The sequence below is a fragment of the Lolium perenne genome, chromosome 2, assembly GCF_019359855.2.
Source record: "Lolium perenne isolate Kyuss_39 chromosome 2, Kyuss_2.0, whole genome shotgun sequence".
Classification (NCBI taxonomy): domain Eukaryota; kingdom Viridiplantae; phylum Streptophyta; class Magnoliopsida; order Poales; family Poaceae; genus Lolium; species Lolium perenne.
In genome coordinates this window covers 144,958,413-144,976,860 of record NC_067245.2, presented here as the reverse complement: position 1 = coordinate 144,976,860, position 18,448 = coordinate 144,958,413, and the positions used below count along the sequence as shown (strand labels likewise).

Genomic DNA, 18,448 nt, shown 5'->3' with positions numbered 1-18,448 from the left:
TTTCCATAGCCTCCTCTAGTTTACCAATCCTAAGGTTTCGATTATCATGGTTATTGCTAGCCTCTAAGAGAGTGATTCTTTTATTGATACTTTCTATTGATTCATTAACTTGGCTAGTATTATCAAGGAAATTTGCAAACTTTTCTCTAGAGAGCTCAGTCTCTTTACAACATCTTCCAAAGTGATCTCAGTTTTAACAACATTAGTAGATGGTATTCCTACTAAACTTTTAATTAAATTGCAGGCTTCCAAAGCAGGAGTACCCAGAAAATTACCCCCTGTGAGAGTATCTAGAACATACCTATTCCAGCTAGATATACCAACATAAAAATTACTAAGAAGGATCATGGTAGAATATAGTTTAGTACATTTGTGATGAGCATCACTTATTCTATACCAAGCATGTTTCAAACTTTCACCCCCTTGTTGCCTAAAAGAACGAACCTCAACTTCAAGAACACTCATTCTAGCAAAATTAAAACAGAGCAACAAAAATAACAACTATAAAAGAAACTTTTTTTTTGTGTTTTTGATAAAAAGAAGCAAACAAGACAAAGTAAAATAAACTAAGCGAAACAATAACAAAGTAAAGAGATTGGAGATGAGAGACTCCCCTTGCAGAAATCCTCTTTCTTCCTGGCAACAGCGCCAGAAAAGAGCTTGATGTTGTGCAGAGTATGCAGTTGGGAAACCCCAAGAGGAAGGTTTGATGAGCACATCAGCAAATTTTCACTCAGTAAGAAACCAAGGTTTAATCGACCAGTAGGAGAAAGAAATCATTTCTGAAGGTGTTGCTCGCTGACTTTGGCAGGGCGCACTATCGGTGTCATCAACAACGTGGAACCTGCACACAACACAACCAAAAAACTTTGCCCCAACTTACAGTGAGGTTGTCAATCTCACTGGTTTTGCTGAAAACAAAGGATTAGATGTATAGTGCGGAAAGAGTTGTTTGTTTGCAGTGAAATAAAGAGAACAGTGCTTTGCAGTAGATGGTTTTATCATTGTAAAAGAAAGGACCGGGGTCCACAGTTCACTAGAGGTGTCTCTCCATAAAGATAAATAACATGCTGGGTAAAAAAATTACAGCTGGGCAATTGACAGAATAAAGACCATACATGATAAGATGATTACTGTGAGATTCATTTGGGCATTACAACAAGATTCATAGACCTAATCCAACTGCATCTATGACTAATAATCCCCCCCCAGGATATCATCCGAACAACTTTGGGTATTAAGTTGCAAGCAACAAATTATTGCATTAAGTAAAGTGTGTAAAGTAAAAATAGAATTATCCTTGGATAAAGCATTGTTGTTTTATCCCTAGTAGCAACAAATACTCCCTCTTGGAGTCACAAGCACAAACTTGGCCAGAGCATCTACTAGCAACAGAGAGCATGCAAGATCACAAATAACATATAAACATGTCTATAATCAACTCAACTATAGTATTCAATATTCATCGGATCCTTGCAAACACAACATGTATCATTACATAAAGATGATCTTGATCATGATAAGTAGCTCACAAGATCTAAACATGAAGCATAATGAGGAGAAGAGAACCATCTAGCTACTGCTATGGACCCGTAGTTCTTAGATGAACTACTCACACATCATTTCAGAGACGGGCATGGCGATGAAGAGACCTCCGGTGATAATCTCCCTCTCCGGCAGGGTGCCGGGAAGAGCTTCAGAACCCTCTCGAACTATGGGAATCCACAACTCTTATTGCTCCCGTAGAAGTATTTCTTAGAGAGAAATGAGAAAAGTTATCCTACAAATGGGTCCCATTAGCCAGGCTAATGGGTCATGGGCCATAAGCCTGGGCAGTCGATCTGGCATCAGTGCATCACGGGGAATTTTACAATTTGGCACATTTTTCTTTGCACTTTTACAGACGTGACAGCTTCCCACTGGAGATTGAGGAGCTGTCATCTGCGCGGCTGTGAGTCGCCGGGATGTTACCACTACCGATCGTCTCCCAACCAGGCCACGGCGTCGGCGATGATATCCGCGGCGGCAGACGGTGAGAAGTCCTCGGCCCACCTCGACCAACCTCTCCTCGGGCAGTCTCAGCATCCGCAGCCCTACTACGCCTATCCTGCCGCTTCCTACGCCTACGCTCCGCCGCCGCCGCCACCTCCTCCTCCTCCCCCGACGCTCTACCTCCTCCCCTCGTCGCCCGTCTTCGTCCGCATCCGCCGCCTACGCCCGCGACGCATCCCGTGCATCCGCCGCTTCTCCACCCGCACGCTCCCGCTCCTCCTCGTCTTCGCGCTCCTCGCCGGCCTCGCGTTCCTCCTCTACCCGTCCGCACCCGCAGCCCACGTCGCCGATATCCGCCTCGACCGCTTTCGCATCAATCCGCCCCCTCTCCCAGCTCTGGATTTTAAACTTGCGCTCAGCCTCGGCGTCCGAAATCCCGGGTTTCTCCTCCCTCTCCGCTACCGCGCCGTCTCTGCCGCTGTCTCGTACCGCGGCCATCTGCTCGGCTCCGCCACTGCGCGCCCTGGATCTGGCGAGCTCGCGGCCAGAGGAGTTACGTATGCCTATTCTGAGGTATGGGTGGACGCAGGCAGGGTCTTGGATGAGGTGATCGAGCTGATTGGGGACATCGCCGATGGGTCTGTGCCGCTGGAGATCGTGACCGAGGTCGTCGGCACGGTCAGGGTGTTCCGTATTGACATTCCAGTGAAGGTAATTGACTAATTGCATGTCTTTGCATAGTATTTTATCTTGAGCGGATGCCTTTGTTATTAATTGAAACCAACTATACTGGTAGCAACTTGCAAGGATTGGTTCAGAAAACTTGTAAGCTGTATTAGGTTACCATCTATTCCTCTTCTAATACGTTATAGCTCTTTCAAAATTTCCGAATTATTGGAGAGCATTCGGTGTGATCATAACAACATTTGCTGTCTTACGATGTTAATTTCGAACTGAGGGTGTTTATGCTGGTTAGGAATTGTGATGATTAGTAATAAGTATCTTGATTCCCACGTGGCTAGGTCCAAAACTAAAATTTGCAGCTTATATGTTGTAGGTATAGATTATAGGAAATTCTTCTGTTCATATAGAATTTCTTGGGCATCTATATCCGGAATTGACCAGTAGGCTTTCCTTGCAGCTGTTGATTCCCCTTTTCCAAATCCGTAGGTTTTAGGTCATACCTGTGACAAACATAATTGACTTTATGTCTCCAGCTGACCAGTACATATAGCGGTTGCAAACCATAGAAACGTAGGAAATGTGCTTCATACTTCATTATTCTCCCTCATGTGTATTGTATTCCATGAGCCCAAATATAGTAAGATGTGGGTATAAAGTGGGCCACACACATTTTCGTTAGGCTGGAGGGTGTAGTAATGTTCTAGTGCAATTTTTTTTATGTTAGTAATGTATTGAACTCAAGACCTCTCGGTCACCGAACAGTTTTTGCTGAGCAGGAAATGTTAACCATAAACTTCATCTATTGTCAGTTCATTTCATCATGTGAGTTACAAAGGGTCAGGAAGTATGTATTAAGGCATTTAGCGCAAAGCGTAAGCCTAGAAAATATGACAGGTCCTACTTTAATCTGATCTGGAGCTTACTGGATCGAAACTATCAGCTTATTTGAAAAAGAGGAAACACTCGTTACTGTTAATCAACTCACGATCTGAACATTTGTAAAACAAAATAAGATCAAGTAAATAGATGAAGTCAAATGAAAGATCGATAGTGCCATGAAACTAACTATAGAAAAAGTTGATGGTGTGATATAGCAGTAGACGGACAATAGATTAAAAAGGAATGGGTCACAGAAGCAAAGATGGAAATAGTTGATGAATGCATAAGTGACGTAGTTTCAAATGCGTGCGAACAATGGAGGGAAAATGAGAGTCTGTTAGGGTGTGTTTGGTTCAGAGGTGACTTTAGGGGGTGAGGGTATCCCCAACCACCTGCTTAGGGATAGCCATTTTTTCTGTTTGGTTGTGTTGGCTGAGATGTTATTAGGAATAGTCATTTGAGTGTTTCTTTGAAGGGACGAGGAGTGGATAGGTTGTTGTGGTGACCTCTTTAATTGTGGTGACATTACCACTTTTTTCTTTTTAATTCTAACTACTCAACTCAAAAACACAAGAGGCGCCAGAGACTTGCAAATGACAAATCAATGCTGCCTGTGCCTCCTTGCTCCTCCTGTTATGGTTGACTGTCGTGCGTCCTTTCCATGCGACATACACATAGAGAGACCATCAGAGAGAGCCATGGGTGAGAAAGCCCTTCTGTCAATACCTGTCATTTGCCATGACTTTGCTGCGAGACAAAGACAGAGTGAGACACAAAATGACAGGAGAGAGGATGCGGGCAGAGAGAGAGAGAAGAGCTACAAGTTCAAGACACCTTGCAGTACCGTGATGTTCTGCCGCACCCATCTCCTCCTCAGTCGCGCACCTTGGCTGCCGGCACCCCACTCCTCATCAGACCACGGCCAGTCGGATAGTCTGACACCCCACCTCACCACGCCGCCATCGCCCTTGTGCCAGCCGCCGTCGCCCTCAATCTGGCGTCACCAGCAACTTTAAGAGAGAAAGAGGGATGTGTTTTCTAGAAACAGAGGAGGAGATGAGCGAGGCAAAAATGATTCGGGGTCCAGGGAACTCGCCAGCCAGAAGTGGCTGTCCTCATCCAGCAGATTTTGCGGGACGAGCTCAACTAGAGTTTACTGAATATTCGTGGGAATATGGTTATCCCTATCCCTCTCACCCAACAAACCAAATGCCTAGCAACCACTTTTTCAGTGGCTACCCTTAGCCACATGAGGATATCCCCTGAAAAAACTGCCGCTTAGTTGCGCTAATGAATGGAACCAGGGGGCAACCCTTTTATCTAAAAAAAGAGATCCGCCAAAGAGTTGAATTGGAGGTGCATAACTTGCATAGCCATCAACTGTTGGCACTCGCACGCTACGTGGCAACTAAGTGCAGGGGATGACAGGATTTAAATGGGCACTTGAAGAGTTTTCAATGTTTCGTGCATGAAATTATATGAGCACCCCCACTGTAGAAAGGTTTGCACCAATGAGAGTTTTTTTTATTGAAAAAAGGTAGAGAAATACTCTACCTTATGGTTGCAGATGCCCTGGGCAATTAGTAAGGGGATTTACCACCAGATCACAGCCTGTCAGGGGGAGGAAAATAAGAAAGAAAAAGAAGACCTAAACTAAAACTGGAGTAAAGTGAGGTGATAGCAGATTTACCCAAGGAAAATGCTCGGTTTCCGTCGGAGGCTGCGTGGCTCCGTGCCTCCGGCTAGCGCGACGTAGGATCCTTTTCCATCGCGAGCTGAGCGCGTGACACGCGTCCTTTCGCGTTGTGAGATAGCGATGGCGGACCCACCACATTGCGGGCCGATGGCTTATCTCCTCTGAACGATTCTTCTCCACCCGTTCCTATTTTCTCTCTGTCTGTAGAAAAACTTCGCATTCCATAGTCTGCTCTCCGAGAGCTCGACCACGCCGGCGAGCTGCCGCCCCGTCCCTTCGGCCCGCGAGCCTCCAGTGAGATCCCGGCCGTTTTCGTCGCTGTTTTCTCGCCCAACACTGCTAGTGCTGAGCTTTGTCTCTCCCCATCTAAACCTGCAAGGTACGAGATGGCGAGCACCTATACGGCGGTGCCATGGTGTGGGCTCTCCACCTGAAGGTGGGCGCGGTGGTGAATTTCTGCGACACGCGCGAACACGCCTGCAGAAGTCGCTGGCCGGAGCTGCAACCGGTCTACACAGGAGCTGCAAGCCGCCACCAGCGGAGCTGCAAGGAGCGTCACCGATTGCTCCGAGCGCCTACCGTCGAGCTGCAAGGGGGCGCCGCCGATGCTTCAAGCGCCTACCACCGGAGCTGCAACCGGTCAACAAGGGAGCTGCAAGCCGCCACCGGCGGAGCTGCAAGGAGCATCACCGATTGCTCCGAGCGCCTACCGTCGAGCTGCAAGGGGCGCCGCTGATGCTTCAAGCGCCTACCTTCGGAGCTGCAACCGGTCAACAGGGGAGCTGCAAACCGCCCGCGGCGAGCTGCAAGGAGCGTCGCTGATTGCTCCGCCTACCGGCGGAGTTGCAAGGGGAGCTCCTGATAAGGCCTAAGGGCTAGGGTATGCCCAGATCCCACGAATTTGACCAATAGGGTGGATGAATGAGGGGAAAGAGGGTGAAGAACACAAGATCCAAACAAGAACACACACACACAACCCAACACAAACCACTTTACTCCCTTGGTAGGTTAGACCAAGCCAATAGAACCACTTCTTAGAGAGACCCTTGGGTAGAATCTAAGAAGTGAGAGATTGGTGAGGAGATCCAACTAGAACTTGGATGAAAGAGGTAGAAGCCTTGAATCATCCATGAAGAGTAGAAATCCACAAGAGTGCCTTGATACAAAGGGGATGAAACCCTACGGAGACAAAGCTCAAATTTATGTTTAAGCCTAACTCTTGTCTAAAGAGGTAAAGGGGGCGTCCTAGGTCCTTATATAGGCATACAAGACGACACATGGCGAAAAGGTACGAAGTACACGACTTAAGCAGTTTTAACAAGGCATCTTGACGAATCCGGTCAGGGGCCCGGTCGGGCCACCGGCCACAGGGCCAAGGGCGTCCGGTCCCAAACCGGGTCCTAGACGGGACAGCGACGGGGACGGGTCCATGTGGCGCAAGAAGGCGCCGGATGCGCCGGCGCCTTCTCCGGTTTCGGCCGGGGCGCCGTCAGTAGGCCGGCCGACTGGTCCTGACCAAGGTGACTTCGTCCTTCCCTTGGCGCGTTCCGGATGATGTCGGGTCCAGCTCCACGCGCATCTTCTCGTCCATCTCCACGTTCAGCTGCTCCTCTCCTCCTCTTGACCATGGTGTGTCCTCCTCTCCGGGGTCTTGATGCACCTTGTACCTAATGACACAAAGGGTGTCGGCATGAGGTAGCAATCCATCCAATGGGGTACCAATATCGAGAGTAGCGAGGAGCGAGTTCACCTTATCATGTAGCGCTTTAACTCGAGCCCGTGTCATTGGTCCACTTGGGGGACTTGTTGGTCTTGGTGAGGAGGTGCCCAAAGGCCACCCCGCATCATCTCCCCCCCTTGGGAGAGAGTCGTCCTCGACTCTTGTTCCTCCTCATCTCCATGATAGGGTGATAGGTCGGAGATGTTGAACGTGTTGCTCACCGAGTACTTGGAGGTTGGTATGTCGATGACGTAAGCGTTGTTGTTGATGCGCTTGAGGACCTTGAAGGGCCCATCTCCTCTTGGCTTGAGCTTTGAGTTGCGTTCATGAGGGAACCTTTCCTTCCGAAGGTGAATCCAAACGAGGTCTCCTTCTTCAAACACTCGTTCCTTCTTCTTGGCGTTGAGGCGAGTAGCTTGGCGAAGTACATGCTCTTGTATGGTTGCTCTTGTGTCTTCATGTAGTTTCTTCATGGCGGTGGTGCGCTTGTCGAAGTCCATGTTCGTCCTTTCATGAAGAGGTAGTGGAAGAAGGTCGAGCACCGTGTGCGGTTCGAAGCCATATACAACCATGAACGGACTCCGTGATGTTGTGGAGTGCTTGGCTCGATTGTAGGCGAACTCCGCGTGTGGTAGACACTCTTCCCATGACTTCAAGTTTTTCTTCACTAATGTGCGTAGGAGAGTAGAGAGGCTTCGATTGACCACTTCCGTTTGTCCGTCGGTTTGAGGGTGCGAGGACGATGAGAACAAGAGCTTCACTCCAAACTTTGCCATGAGTGACTTCCATAGATAACTCATAAACTTGACGTCCCGATCCGACACAATGCTTGCCGGTACTCCGTGTAGGCGAACCACTTCCCTGAAAAACAATGAAGCAATGTGTGAAGCATCATCGGTCTTATGGCAAGGTATGAAATGAGCCATTTTAGAGAACCTATCCACTACCACAAAGATCGAATCATGCCCATGCTTTGTTCGTGGTAAGCCTAGTACAAAGTCCATGCTTATATCGGACCACGGAGCATAAGGAATAGGCAGCGGTGTATAAAGACCATAAGGGTTGGAAGTGGACTTAGCTTGTAAGCATGTTGTACACCGTCGGTAAAGGCGTTCCACGTCGCGGTACATTCTTGGCCAATAGTAGTGTGTTGAGAGCATGGCATATGTCTTCTCTCTTCCGAAATGTCCCATAAGACCGCCACCATGCGATTCTTGTAAGAGCAAAAGGCGAAGCGACGACGTAAGGATACAAAGTTTGTTGCCCTTGAACAAGAATCCTTGGTGCAAATAGAAATCATCGATGCCCTTTTCACTAGAACACTTTGCAAAAATCGGGCCAAAGAAAGCATCGGAGGCATATAGTTCTTTGATTTCATCAAGACCCAACACATGGAAATCCAAACGAGTGAGTAAAATGGTGAGCTTGCGGGAAAGAGCATCCGCCACTACATTGTCCTTGCCCTTCTTGTATTTGATTACATATGGGAAGGACTCAATGAACTCGACCCATTTTGCATGCCTTTTGTTCAAATTGTGTTGGCTCTTCAAATACTTCAAAGACTCATGGTCGGAATGGATGATAAACTCTTTTGGCCAAAGATAGTGTTGCCAAACTTCAAGAACACGAACCAAAGCATAAAGTTCCTTGTCATATATAGGATAGTTGAGGCGTGCGCCATCCAACTTCTCACTATAGTATGCCACGGGTTTTCCATCTTGCATAAGAACTCCACCAATACCAAGTCCACTCGCGTCACACTCAATCTCAAAAGTTTTTGCAAAATTTGGAAGGACAAGAAGAGGAGCTTCGGTAAGGCGTTTCTTCAACTCATCAAAAGCATTTTGTTGGGCCTTGCCCCACACAAACAGAACATTCTTTTTGGTAAGCTCATTCAAAGGGCAAGCAATGGTGCTGAAATCTTTCACAAAACGGTGGTAGAAACCGGCTAGTCCATGGAAACTTCGAACTTGACCAACGGTGGTCGGCGTGGGCCAATTATGTATGGCTTCAACCTTCGAAGAGTCCACTTCAATGCCATTGGCGGAAATCACAAATCCAAGGAAAACCAATTTGTTTTGTGCAAAAGTGCATTTGGGAAGATTGGCATAAAGCTTCTCATGACGCAAGATGCATAAGACTTCTCTCACATGTTGCACATGGTCCTCGAGATTTTTGCTATAAATTAGAATATCATCGAAATAGACAACCACACTCTTGCCAATGAGAGGTCGCAAGATGTGATTCATGAGGCGCATGAAAGTTGAAGGAGCATTTGGAAGGCATGACAAGCCATTCATAGAGACCAAGTTTGGTCTTGAATGCCGTCTTCCATTCATCACCAATTGCCATGCGGATTTGGTGGTAGCCACTACGCAAATCGACTTTAGAGAAAATCGTGGCTCCATTCAACTCATCAAGCATGTCATCTAAACGCGGAATGGGATGGCGGTAACGAACGGTAATGGCATTGATGGGGCGGCAATCCATACACATTCGTTGCGTCTCATCCGGTTTAGGAACAAGAATCACGGGAACGGCACAAGGGCTAAGACTTTCTCGAACGTACCCTTTAGCGAGGAGATCTTGTATTTGGCGTTGAATCTCCTTTGTGTCTTCGGGGTTGGTGCGGTAGGCGGCGCGGTTTGGAAGGGGAGTGCCGGGTATGAGGTCGATGCGGTGCTCGATGCCCCTAAGCGGTGGAAGGCCATGAGGTAGCTCATCGGGGAAGACGTCTTGAAACTCCTTCAAAAGAGACAACAAAGACGAAGGAATGTTGGTTAAGTCGTTAGTCTCCGATGACGGTCCCTTGCAAATAAGCACATAGTGCAATGTGGTGGATGGGTTTTCTTGCACTTCTCTCCACTCGCTTTTGGTGGCTAGGAGGACGCTCTTTCTCTCACTCATGTAAGGTTTGTGGCGCTCACTCTCCTTTTGGTGGGTCGCTCCCTCTCCTCTCAACTCACTATGGTGGTTGTGTTGTTGTGCCCTCGCTAAAGCCTTCGCATTATCCGCGATGATTTGGCTAGGAGTCATTGGGCGAAGCTCAAACTTCTTATTCTTGACCGTGAAGGTGTATGCATTGGAGAATCCGTCATGTATAGCCTTCTTATCAAATTGCCATGGGCGGCCAAGCAACATGTGGCACACCGTCATGGGCACCATGTCACACTCAATAGTATCTTCATAGGGCCCGATCTTGAAGTTGACGGTGACGGTATGTTGTATCTTGACATTGCCCTTGTCACTTAACCATTGGACATGGTAAGGATGAGGATGCTTGCGAAGCGTGAGGTTGAGCTTCTCACACAACTCGGTACTTGCGAGGTTGTGACAACTTCACCCGTCGATGATGACCTTGATTGACTTGCCACCAATACCGGCACGGGTTTGGAAGATGTTGCACCGTTGGTCTTCCATAGCTTGAGGTTGAGTTGTTAGCACCCTTGTTACCACAAGCGAGGGGCTTGGGTCATGCACACACAAGAGAGGGTCTTCTCCACTTTCTTCATCGTAATCTTCTTCATTGACGACGGCGGCTTGCACAAGGGCTTCATATTCACCTTCACTTAGCGTCTCTATGTCGCCATTCTCCATGGTGATCATGACCTTGGTATTCTTGCACTCAAAGGACTTGTGGCCTTGTGTGCCACACTTGAAGCAAGTGACATTAGAGGGTCCCGTAGAGGCCTTTGAGGAGGCGGTTGAGGATACCGTTTGCTTCATTCGACTTTTGATAGTCGGTTGCTTGGATGGTGTAGAGGACACGGTGGGCTTGACACTTGTTGTAGGAGTTGATGTAGCGAGCTTGGAGGTGAAGTATGACTTGGACTTGGAGTACTTGATGTCCTCATTCACTTGGCGCTCGGCCTTGGAGGCTTGGTGAACCAACTCAACCATGTTGGAATATTGTTGGAACTCCACAATTCTCTTGATGGGGTAGTTGAGGCCATTGAAAAACCTAGCGATGGTTTGGTTCTCGGACTCTTGGATGTTGGCTCGCATCATAGTCAACTCCATCTCCTTGAAGAACTCCTCAACGGTCTTGGTGCCTTGCTTCAATTTTTGGAGTTTGTTGAAGAGGTCGGTCATGTAGTGTGTTGGGACAAAGCGAGCTTGCATCTCTTCCTTCATCTCTTCCCAAGTGTCAATTGGAGGTTCACCCTTTTCTTCCCTTAGAGTGAGGACTTGCTCCCACCAAGTGTTGGCGTAATCTTCAAACTCAAGAGACGCCATGGCCACTTTCTTGGCACCGGAGTAGCTGTGGATGCGGAAGTTCTTGTCAACCTTGAGTGCCCATGAGAGGTAGGCCTCGGCATCGTCTTCACCCTTGAACTTGGGCATGTTGAACTTGAGCTTGCCGAACATGTTCTCTTCATCTTCCAAATTTCTTCGGCGAGGACGGATGCCTTCATCTCTTGCGGCTTGAGGTGGTATAGGAGGTCTTCCACGGCCAACCATAGCATTGGGTCGGTGACTAGCTTCACTTGGTTCTCGATGATGATGTTGTTGAAGATCTTGACGAGGTTGTTGTGGTTGTGGACGGTGTCCGAGTATGGCCCTCTCATCTTGATCATGTTGCGGTTCTCCTCTTCCCCGGTGGTCATGGCGAGGGTGATTTCGGAGGTCACGCCTCGGTGGAACTTGATGACCTTGGTCTTGAGCGTCAACATGTGGTTCACGATGAGATGCCGGGTCCATGTTGTGGATGACGTTGTCGTGGGGTTGGTCGTCATGCCCATGGTGGGCATGGCGAGCCGCTTGATGACGATCTTGGTGAAGAACTTGTTCTTGTGGAGGACGTTCGTGGGGACGAGCATGGCGATGGAATTCTCCTCGTCTTGAGTTGGAGCGAGAGTCTTCTTGACGAGCGTGTTGGCGATGAGGTCGATGATGATCTCCATGCCTTGAGTTGGAGCTTGAGGACGTATGACGATCATGGGAGTAGTAATCTTGTGACGAGGTTGACGATGATGAGGAAGTAGAGCGATGTTGATGTCGGCGGCCCAAGTTGTTGATGGCGCGCTCGAGACTATCCATGCGCCGCTCCATGTTCGCATCATTGGCCGTCACTTGACCATGCAAGTTGTCCGTAGCTTCACGAAGTAGAGAGATATCTTGGTTCACTTGTGAGAAGTTGTGGGCCACTTCTTCATATTGCTCGTCGATGCGTGTCTCGAACAAGGTGAGTTGCTCCTTGAACTCTTGGCGTTGTGTCCATAGATTGTGTTGGGTAGCCAACCGCTCGGTGTTGCGGAGGACTTCATCCTCCCGAGCTTCGTCTTCGTGCCTATCCATGATAGCAAGACAAGAACTATGTGGTGGTGGTTAGTGGAGAAACGACCTTCAGGTCTTACCTTGAAGTGATGGAATTGGGTCAACTAACGATACCAAGAGCAAATCGATTTGTGTTGGGTTACACACACAAAAACACACGCAAAAGCTAGCAAATATGGTGGTGGGAGTGGTGGTGGAAAACCAAATGATGAAATCCGAGATTAAGTGTATTGTTAAAAGTGGGTAAGCTCAAAAAATCAAGTGTCGAAGTGGAGATCACTATAAACACGGAAAAGTTGTGGAACGCACACACGGAATAAGCGGGTTAGTGCAACCAAAAAGTGAGCGGCAAAAGGAAAAAGCAATGCTCGATGTCACACTAACACAAGAAGAGATCAAAGCTTGGTTGCAACTTGAGAGACAACAAGATTCACACGCGGCCTCTCTTCTCTTCTCTCTCGTTTGCTTAAAAGCTTTTCACTCTTTTTGTATACGGTGGCACTTGCACTCTTTTGAATGTATGGTGCTACTTGCACTCTTTTTGTATCTATGGTGCTACTTGCACTCTTTTTGTGTTTTTCTTTCTTTTTCTCGCACTATGTTAGCGTTAGCCCCGCTTTTACTCTTTTGCCACACGAGCTCTTGCTTATAAGCTTGACTCCACACTACACACACACACCTCACAATCGGGGCCACGTGCAATGTCTCGCAACACTTGATAAGCAATGCTCGATAGGATAGATCGCAAAAGGAAGAGGGGTTACAAGGGAAATGCAAGTTATACCTAAGATGTATAGGCGGTGATGAACACACAACTTGCGATGATGGTGGTGGTGGTGGTGGTCGGCGGTGGTGTTAGCAGTCGTGCCCGGTCCTGTGGCCGGTTTGACCGAGCCTGGGGCCGGCGTCTCCGGTTTGGCGCCCGGTCGGCCGGGTGCTGGGCCGGTGGGTCCGGTCTGGGGTCCGGTCAACCGGTTGCTCAACCGGCTGCTCGTGTTTCTCTCTCCTGTTCTTCCCCAAACCAAATCCAAAGGATCAAATCGAAGGGAAACAAAGGAATTGGAGGCTAAAAGGTGGGGGAAATAGTAGATCAACACTAACAACACCAAATCCACGGATCAAAACCACCAAAAACTCAACAAAATCACAGATATGACCAAAGGCAATTTAGGGCTATTTTTTTTTGGGAAAATTTTTGGAAAATTTTGGGGCGAAATTGGAGGGATGGAGGTCAAATCCGGGCTAACCAAGAGCTTATGATACCGTTTGATAAGGCCTAAGGGCTAGGGTATGCCCAGATCCCACGAATTTGACCAATAGGGTGGATGAATGAGGGGAAAGAGGGTGAAGAACACAAGATCCAAACAAGAACACACACACACAACCCAACACAAACCACTTTACTCCCTTGGTAGGTTAGACCAAGCCAATAGAACCACTTCTTAGAGAGACCCTTGGGTAGAATCTAAGAAGTGAGAGATTGGTGAGGAGATCCAACTAGAACTTGGATGAAAGAGGTAGAAGCCTTGAATCATCCATGAAGAGTAGAAATCCACAAGAGTGCCTTGATACAAAGGGGATGAAACCCTACGGAGACAAAGCTCAAATTTATGTTTAAGCCTAACTCTTGTCTAAAGAGGTAAAGGGGGCGTCCTAGGTCCTTATATAGGCATACAAGACGACACATGGCGAAAAGGTACGAAGTACACGACTTAAGCAGTTTTAACAAGGCATCTCGACGAATCCGGTCAGGGGCCCGGTCAGACCGGCCCTGGGACCGGGGCGTCCGGTCCAAACCGGGTCCTAGACGGGACAGCGACCGGGGACGGGTCCATGTGGCGCAGTAAGGCGCCCGGATGCAGTCAGCGCCTTCTCCGGTTTCGACCGGGGCGCCCGGTCAGGTAGCCGGTCAGACCGGGTCCTGGACCGGGTGACTTCGTCCTTCCCTTGGCGCGTTCTGGATGATGTCGGGTCCAGCTCCACGCGCATCTTCTCGTCCATCTCCACGTTTAGCTGCTCCTCTCCTCCTCTTGACCATGGTGTGTCCTCCTCTCCGTGGTCTTGATGCACCTTGTACCTAATGACACAAAGGGTGTCGGCATGAGGTAGCAATCCATCCAATGGGGTACCAATATCGAGAGTAGCGAGGAGCGAGTTCACCTTATCATGTAGCGCTTTAACTCGAGCCCGCGTCATTGGTCCACTTGGGGGACTTGTTGGTCTTGGTGAGGAGGTGTCCAAAGGCCACCCCGCATCAGCTCCGCCGATGCGTCGAGCGCCTACCGCTGGAGTTGCAACCGGTCAACAGGGAAGCTGCAAGCAGCCGCCGGCGGAGCTGCAAGGAGCGTCGCCCATTGCTCCGAGCGCCTGCCGCCGGAGTTTCGAGGGGCCTCCGTAGGAGCTCCAATGGGTTGTCACTGGTGCTGCTAGCGGTGTTGAGGGAGCATACCCAGACCGACGACGGTGCTGCTCGCCGGAGTCCGCCGGGCTGCTACAAGTTGGGCGGTAGTGCTTCTCAGGGGACGTGCTTCCATGAGAGGGAGGTACTGCTGCGACCGCACGAGTCGTTTGCTACGAGGTGGCGTGGAGGCTGACCTCGCCGGAGCTGGACGCCAACATCGCCGGAGGTGCCGGTCAAGGGCCAAGCTACCGCCCCATGGCGATAGTGCTGCAGTTGCTTCGAGCGAGGACACGAGAACGCTGTGTGGCCCTTTTTTTCCGGGAGCGTGGAAGGTCTCCGTGTGGCTGAGTGGCCCCCGTGGGACACGTGTCGATCGCTGGATCCGGAGGTTCGGGACATTTGAGCCTCCGGAGGATTATCAGCACTGTCCTTTACCCAATCTAGCAGCTTGACCCTGATTTTATTGTTGAGGGAGGACCACAGTTTGAGTTCTTCCAGAATGTCATTCAGCAGCACCGTGTGTATGGCCTGCATGTTGTTAAAAACCTTCCTTGTTCTCCATAGGCACAGTAGGAGAGCTGCAATGCACATCAGCCATGCCTGTGGTTCTATTTTGTTCCGGGCATTTTCTGCAAACTGTAACTTGCCCGTGCAGCCCTGACACCCAGCCCCTTTTTCTCAAACCCAACCGGAGTTCATTCTTGTAATGAAATGTGGTGGATTCATTCAAATGCTAGGCGGAGGTGGCAGCCTGCGTCGGAGCACCATGTCCTGTCGACAATGTTATCTCACATGTTTAATCGCCACGGTATGCCAGCCATAGAAATACGTTGTGTCAATGTGGTATCACTGAACAACAAACCCAGTTCTTGGCAATCCACCTTATTTCTTGGTCCGAGAAAATTTGGTGGAAGGCAGCCGTTGATGGGGTCTTTCCTGCCGTGACTATTTTTCTATCGTCAGCATCAACAGGTGAGTCAGCTGTCCTTTGCTGTAGCTGCTGCTGTGTCATGTGAGAAAGCGAGGCCAGAAACTGAATTTTCCAACTGTCACTGTAAAACTGAGATGCGACAGTGTATTCTCAGTACTGGGCAAACGAGTATAGCACCGGGAAAGCGAGGTGCAGGCGGCCCTAGGTTAGCAGTGATCTTTCCAGAAGGCCACCGAAATGCCTGAGCCGATCATACAAGTTATAGTCATCTGAACTGCTGGCAGAAGGGCAAGCAATGATTTCCAGAAGGTGGTGTCTCGCTGTCCTGCAGTTGCTGGGATGCTCAGTTGCATGTCCTCTTGCCTGAGCGGCTAGGTTTTTCATTAGAGCTTTATTATGTATATGCAGATTCCTGATCGTGAAGCAGTGACCCTCAGCACCTCGAACTTGTTCTTCCAAAGAAAGCCCTTCGCAGCTTGTCCCATTTCTCAACGGGATAAGAGATGCGGGGATGTGAACGTGAACACTAGAACTGAACTATAGCACCAAATGAGCTATCCAGTTTTTGATGGAAACCTTTTGTTATTTTTCAAGTGTGTGGGTTATCTATTTGTGACATGATTGCATATTAATTTAACATGTTTCCACCAATGAGAGATGTTGACTTTTTATCGCGCTGCACACTGGATGTGCTTTCAGTAAATATTCTGTGTGAAGCTCTAACAGTTCCATTTGTACAGGGCCTCATATCGTGCTCGGTGAATGTCAGCCCAGACACTCAGCGTATCATAAGTCAGGATTGCTACTAAGTTAACGCTGTCTCTGATGGTTCTGGAGCAACTTCAACGAACATTTTACCACTTCTCTACTCTTCCCCCCAATAGTGAAGCTTTGTCACTTGAAGGAATATGGTCGAACACTTCGTAAGTGTAGCTACTATTAAAGTTGCAGAACTGTGTTGATAACTTGCCGAGTATATGTTTGTAAATAGTTTGTTCTATTGTAAAAGAAGATATATGATTTGTACTTTGAGCGTGCTTTATATATAGTCTTGTACATGCTGCTGCTAATCGCCTTCATTCATATGTGCTACATGGCCGCAGCCACTAGCAAGTTATAATGGAGTTTCTGTCTTGCTCGCAAATACTGAACGCGATTAAGTCGCTGCCTAACTCAGTCATCTAGTATTCTTTTTAGTATGAATCCCTCAAATCGTGTGTGGCATGTCTTAGATTGGAACACTCTGGTATTAACAGTGCAGAGAAGTGGCCGTCAGTTCGTTGTGAAATTGAAGAAAGTAATGCGTCCATCGTGTGTCTGCAAGAGACCAAAAATGGGGATTTTGATGCATCTTTTATACGAGGCTTTGCTCCAAGACGGTTTGATCAGTTTGCTTTTAGCCCTTCAGATGGTGCATTTGGCGGTTTATTTGTCTTAGGGCATCTCCAGCGGCGCGACGCAAATGGTCGCTGAGCGACCGTTTTCGTCCGCCGTGACCGGAAATGCGTCTGGGCCCTGCTCCAGCGGGGCGACGCAAAGTGACCGGCCCGTCCGCGGAGACGCAAACCTGGCCTAAATATGCGGCAGGTTTGCGTCTCCGCGGACGCTCGGACCTGATTTCTTTTTTCACCCTCGTTGGTGCCCTAGTGCGACGCCCCCGCCCTTCCGCCGTCCGCCGCAGCGCCGCAGTACTCGCCGCCGGCACCGTTGTCGCCGCGCGGGAGAGCAGGATCGTACTCGGGGTTGGCTCCGGCGCAGGCTGTTTTCGGTGAGTTGGTTGCGCCAATTCCTGGAGCTTCTACTTGGGCCGACTATCTACATATGAATGTAGAAGTCACAAACGATACCGTCTCCAAACAGCTGCAGACGGATCTGATTGAGCATCAATGGACCATGGCTGGCCATGAAGATCATGCCTAGAGGACTAGTATCTTATTTTGATGTAGACTTTTCAAAATTTAAATGTAATAACTATGACTTCGTTGAAATCCTATTTGTTGTTTCAAAACTTCATATTTGATGCAAACGCGGAAATGCGTCGCGCCGCTGGAGCCACCCCAGGGTGCAAACGGACGCGCGGACAAAAACGGTCTGTCTCGCGTCCGCCGCGCGACGTAAACGGACATTTCAGACGTCCGAAATGCGTCGCGCCGCTGGAGATGCCCTTATGGTGCAGTTCTCTTTTCACTGGCGAGGTCTTAATGGTCGTATCTTTTGGCATTGTGATCATTTTTACCACCAGTATCTATTCTGACAAGATTATCATAGTTAATGTCTATGGACCATGTGAGGGGCAAGAAAGAGAAGATTCCATTGTGTGGCTTTGTCATCTTGATATGAGGATCAGTCATTATGGTTAACTAGGAAGTTAGGCGCGGCGGCACGCCGCGCCCGTGGGTGCATTTTAACCTGGTAATGAACCGATTAATAAATTAAATTTTTCTTCATCTATTTCTCTATATTTAGGTATATTGAAGAAATATTTGTGCCAATTGGATAGACCTTGAAAGAAATGTTCCTTCTTTGTTAGTAAATTCTAAGAGAATCCGAGGGATGTGACATTATTGCATAAATAGGGAAAACGTGATGGCGGAGATTGTTAATTTAACATGAACAGAGTTAGTTTTCTTTGATTGTATTTAAACAAAAGGGTATCACATTTATGCCACCAAATTAGTATCATTAGATTCATGATGTATTTTTTTTTTCATATTTAACTTTTTGGTTTCATGAAAATTATTATATTGTGCAAATATGATTTTGAGATAATTTGCCTTTTGGAAATATACTCTTTTGAGGGAGTACACGTTTGAGCATCCAAAAGTACAAAACAACTAAAATATACAATATCGCTCTGGTGCAAGAGTT

At 48.3% G+C, this 18,448-nt stretch overlaps 1 protein-coding gene across 1 annotated transcript; it reads left to right on the top strand.

The window, feature by feature from the left end:
* Positions 1-1,908: 1,908 nt before the first annotated feature.
* On the top strand, positions 1,909-16,650 carry LOC127323351 (uncharacterized). Its single transcript, XM_051351511.2, has 2 exons — positions 1,909-2,703; positions 16,321-16,650. Exons 1-2 carry the CDS (start codon positions 2,011-2,013, stop codon positions 16,387-16,389), a joined length of 762 nt encoding a protein of 253 aa, XP_051207471.1. The 5' UTR covers positions 1,909-2,010; the 3' UTR covers positions 16,390-16,650.
* Positions 16,651-18,448: the final 1,798 nt, after the last annotated feature.

Bases quoted from the DNA above. Each gene is read 5' to 3' on its own strand.
- LOC127323351 (XM_051351511.2), top strand. From the start codon at position 2,011: ATGATATCCGCGGCGGCAGACGGTGAGAAGTCCTCGGCCCACCTCGAC. The intron at 2,704-16,320 runs GTAATTGACTAA...CCATTTGTACAG, and splicing joins GTATTGACATTCCAGTGAAG to GGCCTCATATCGTGCTCGGT.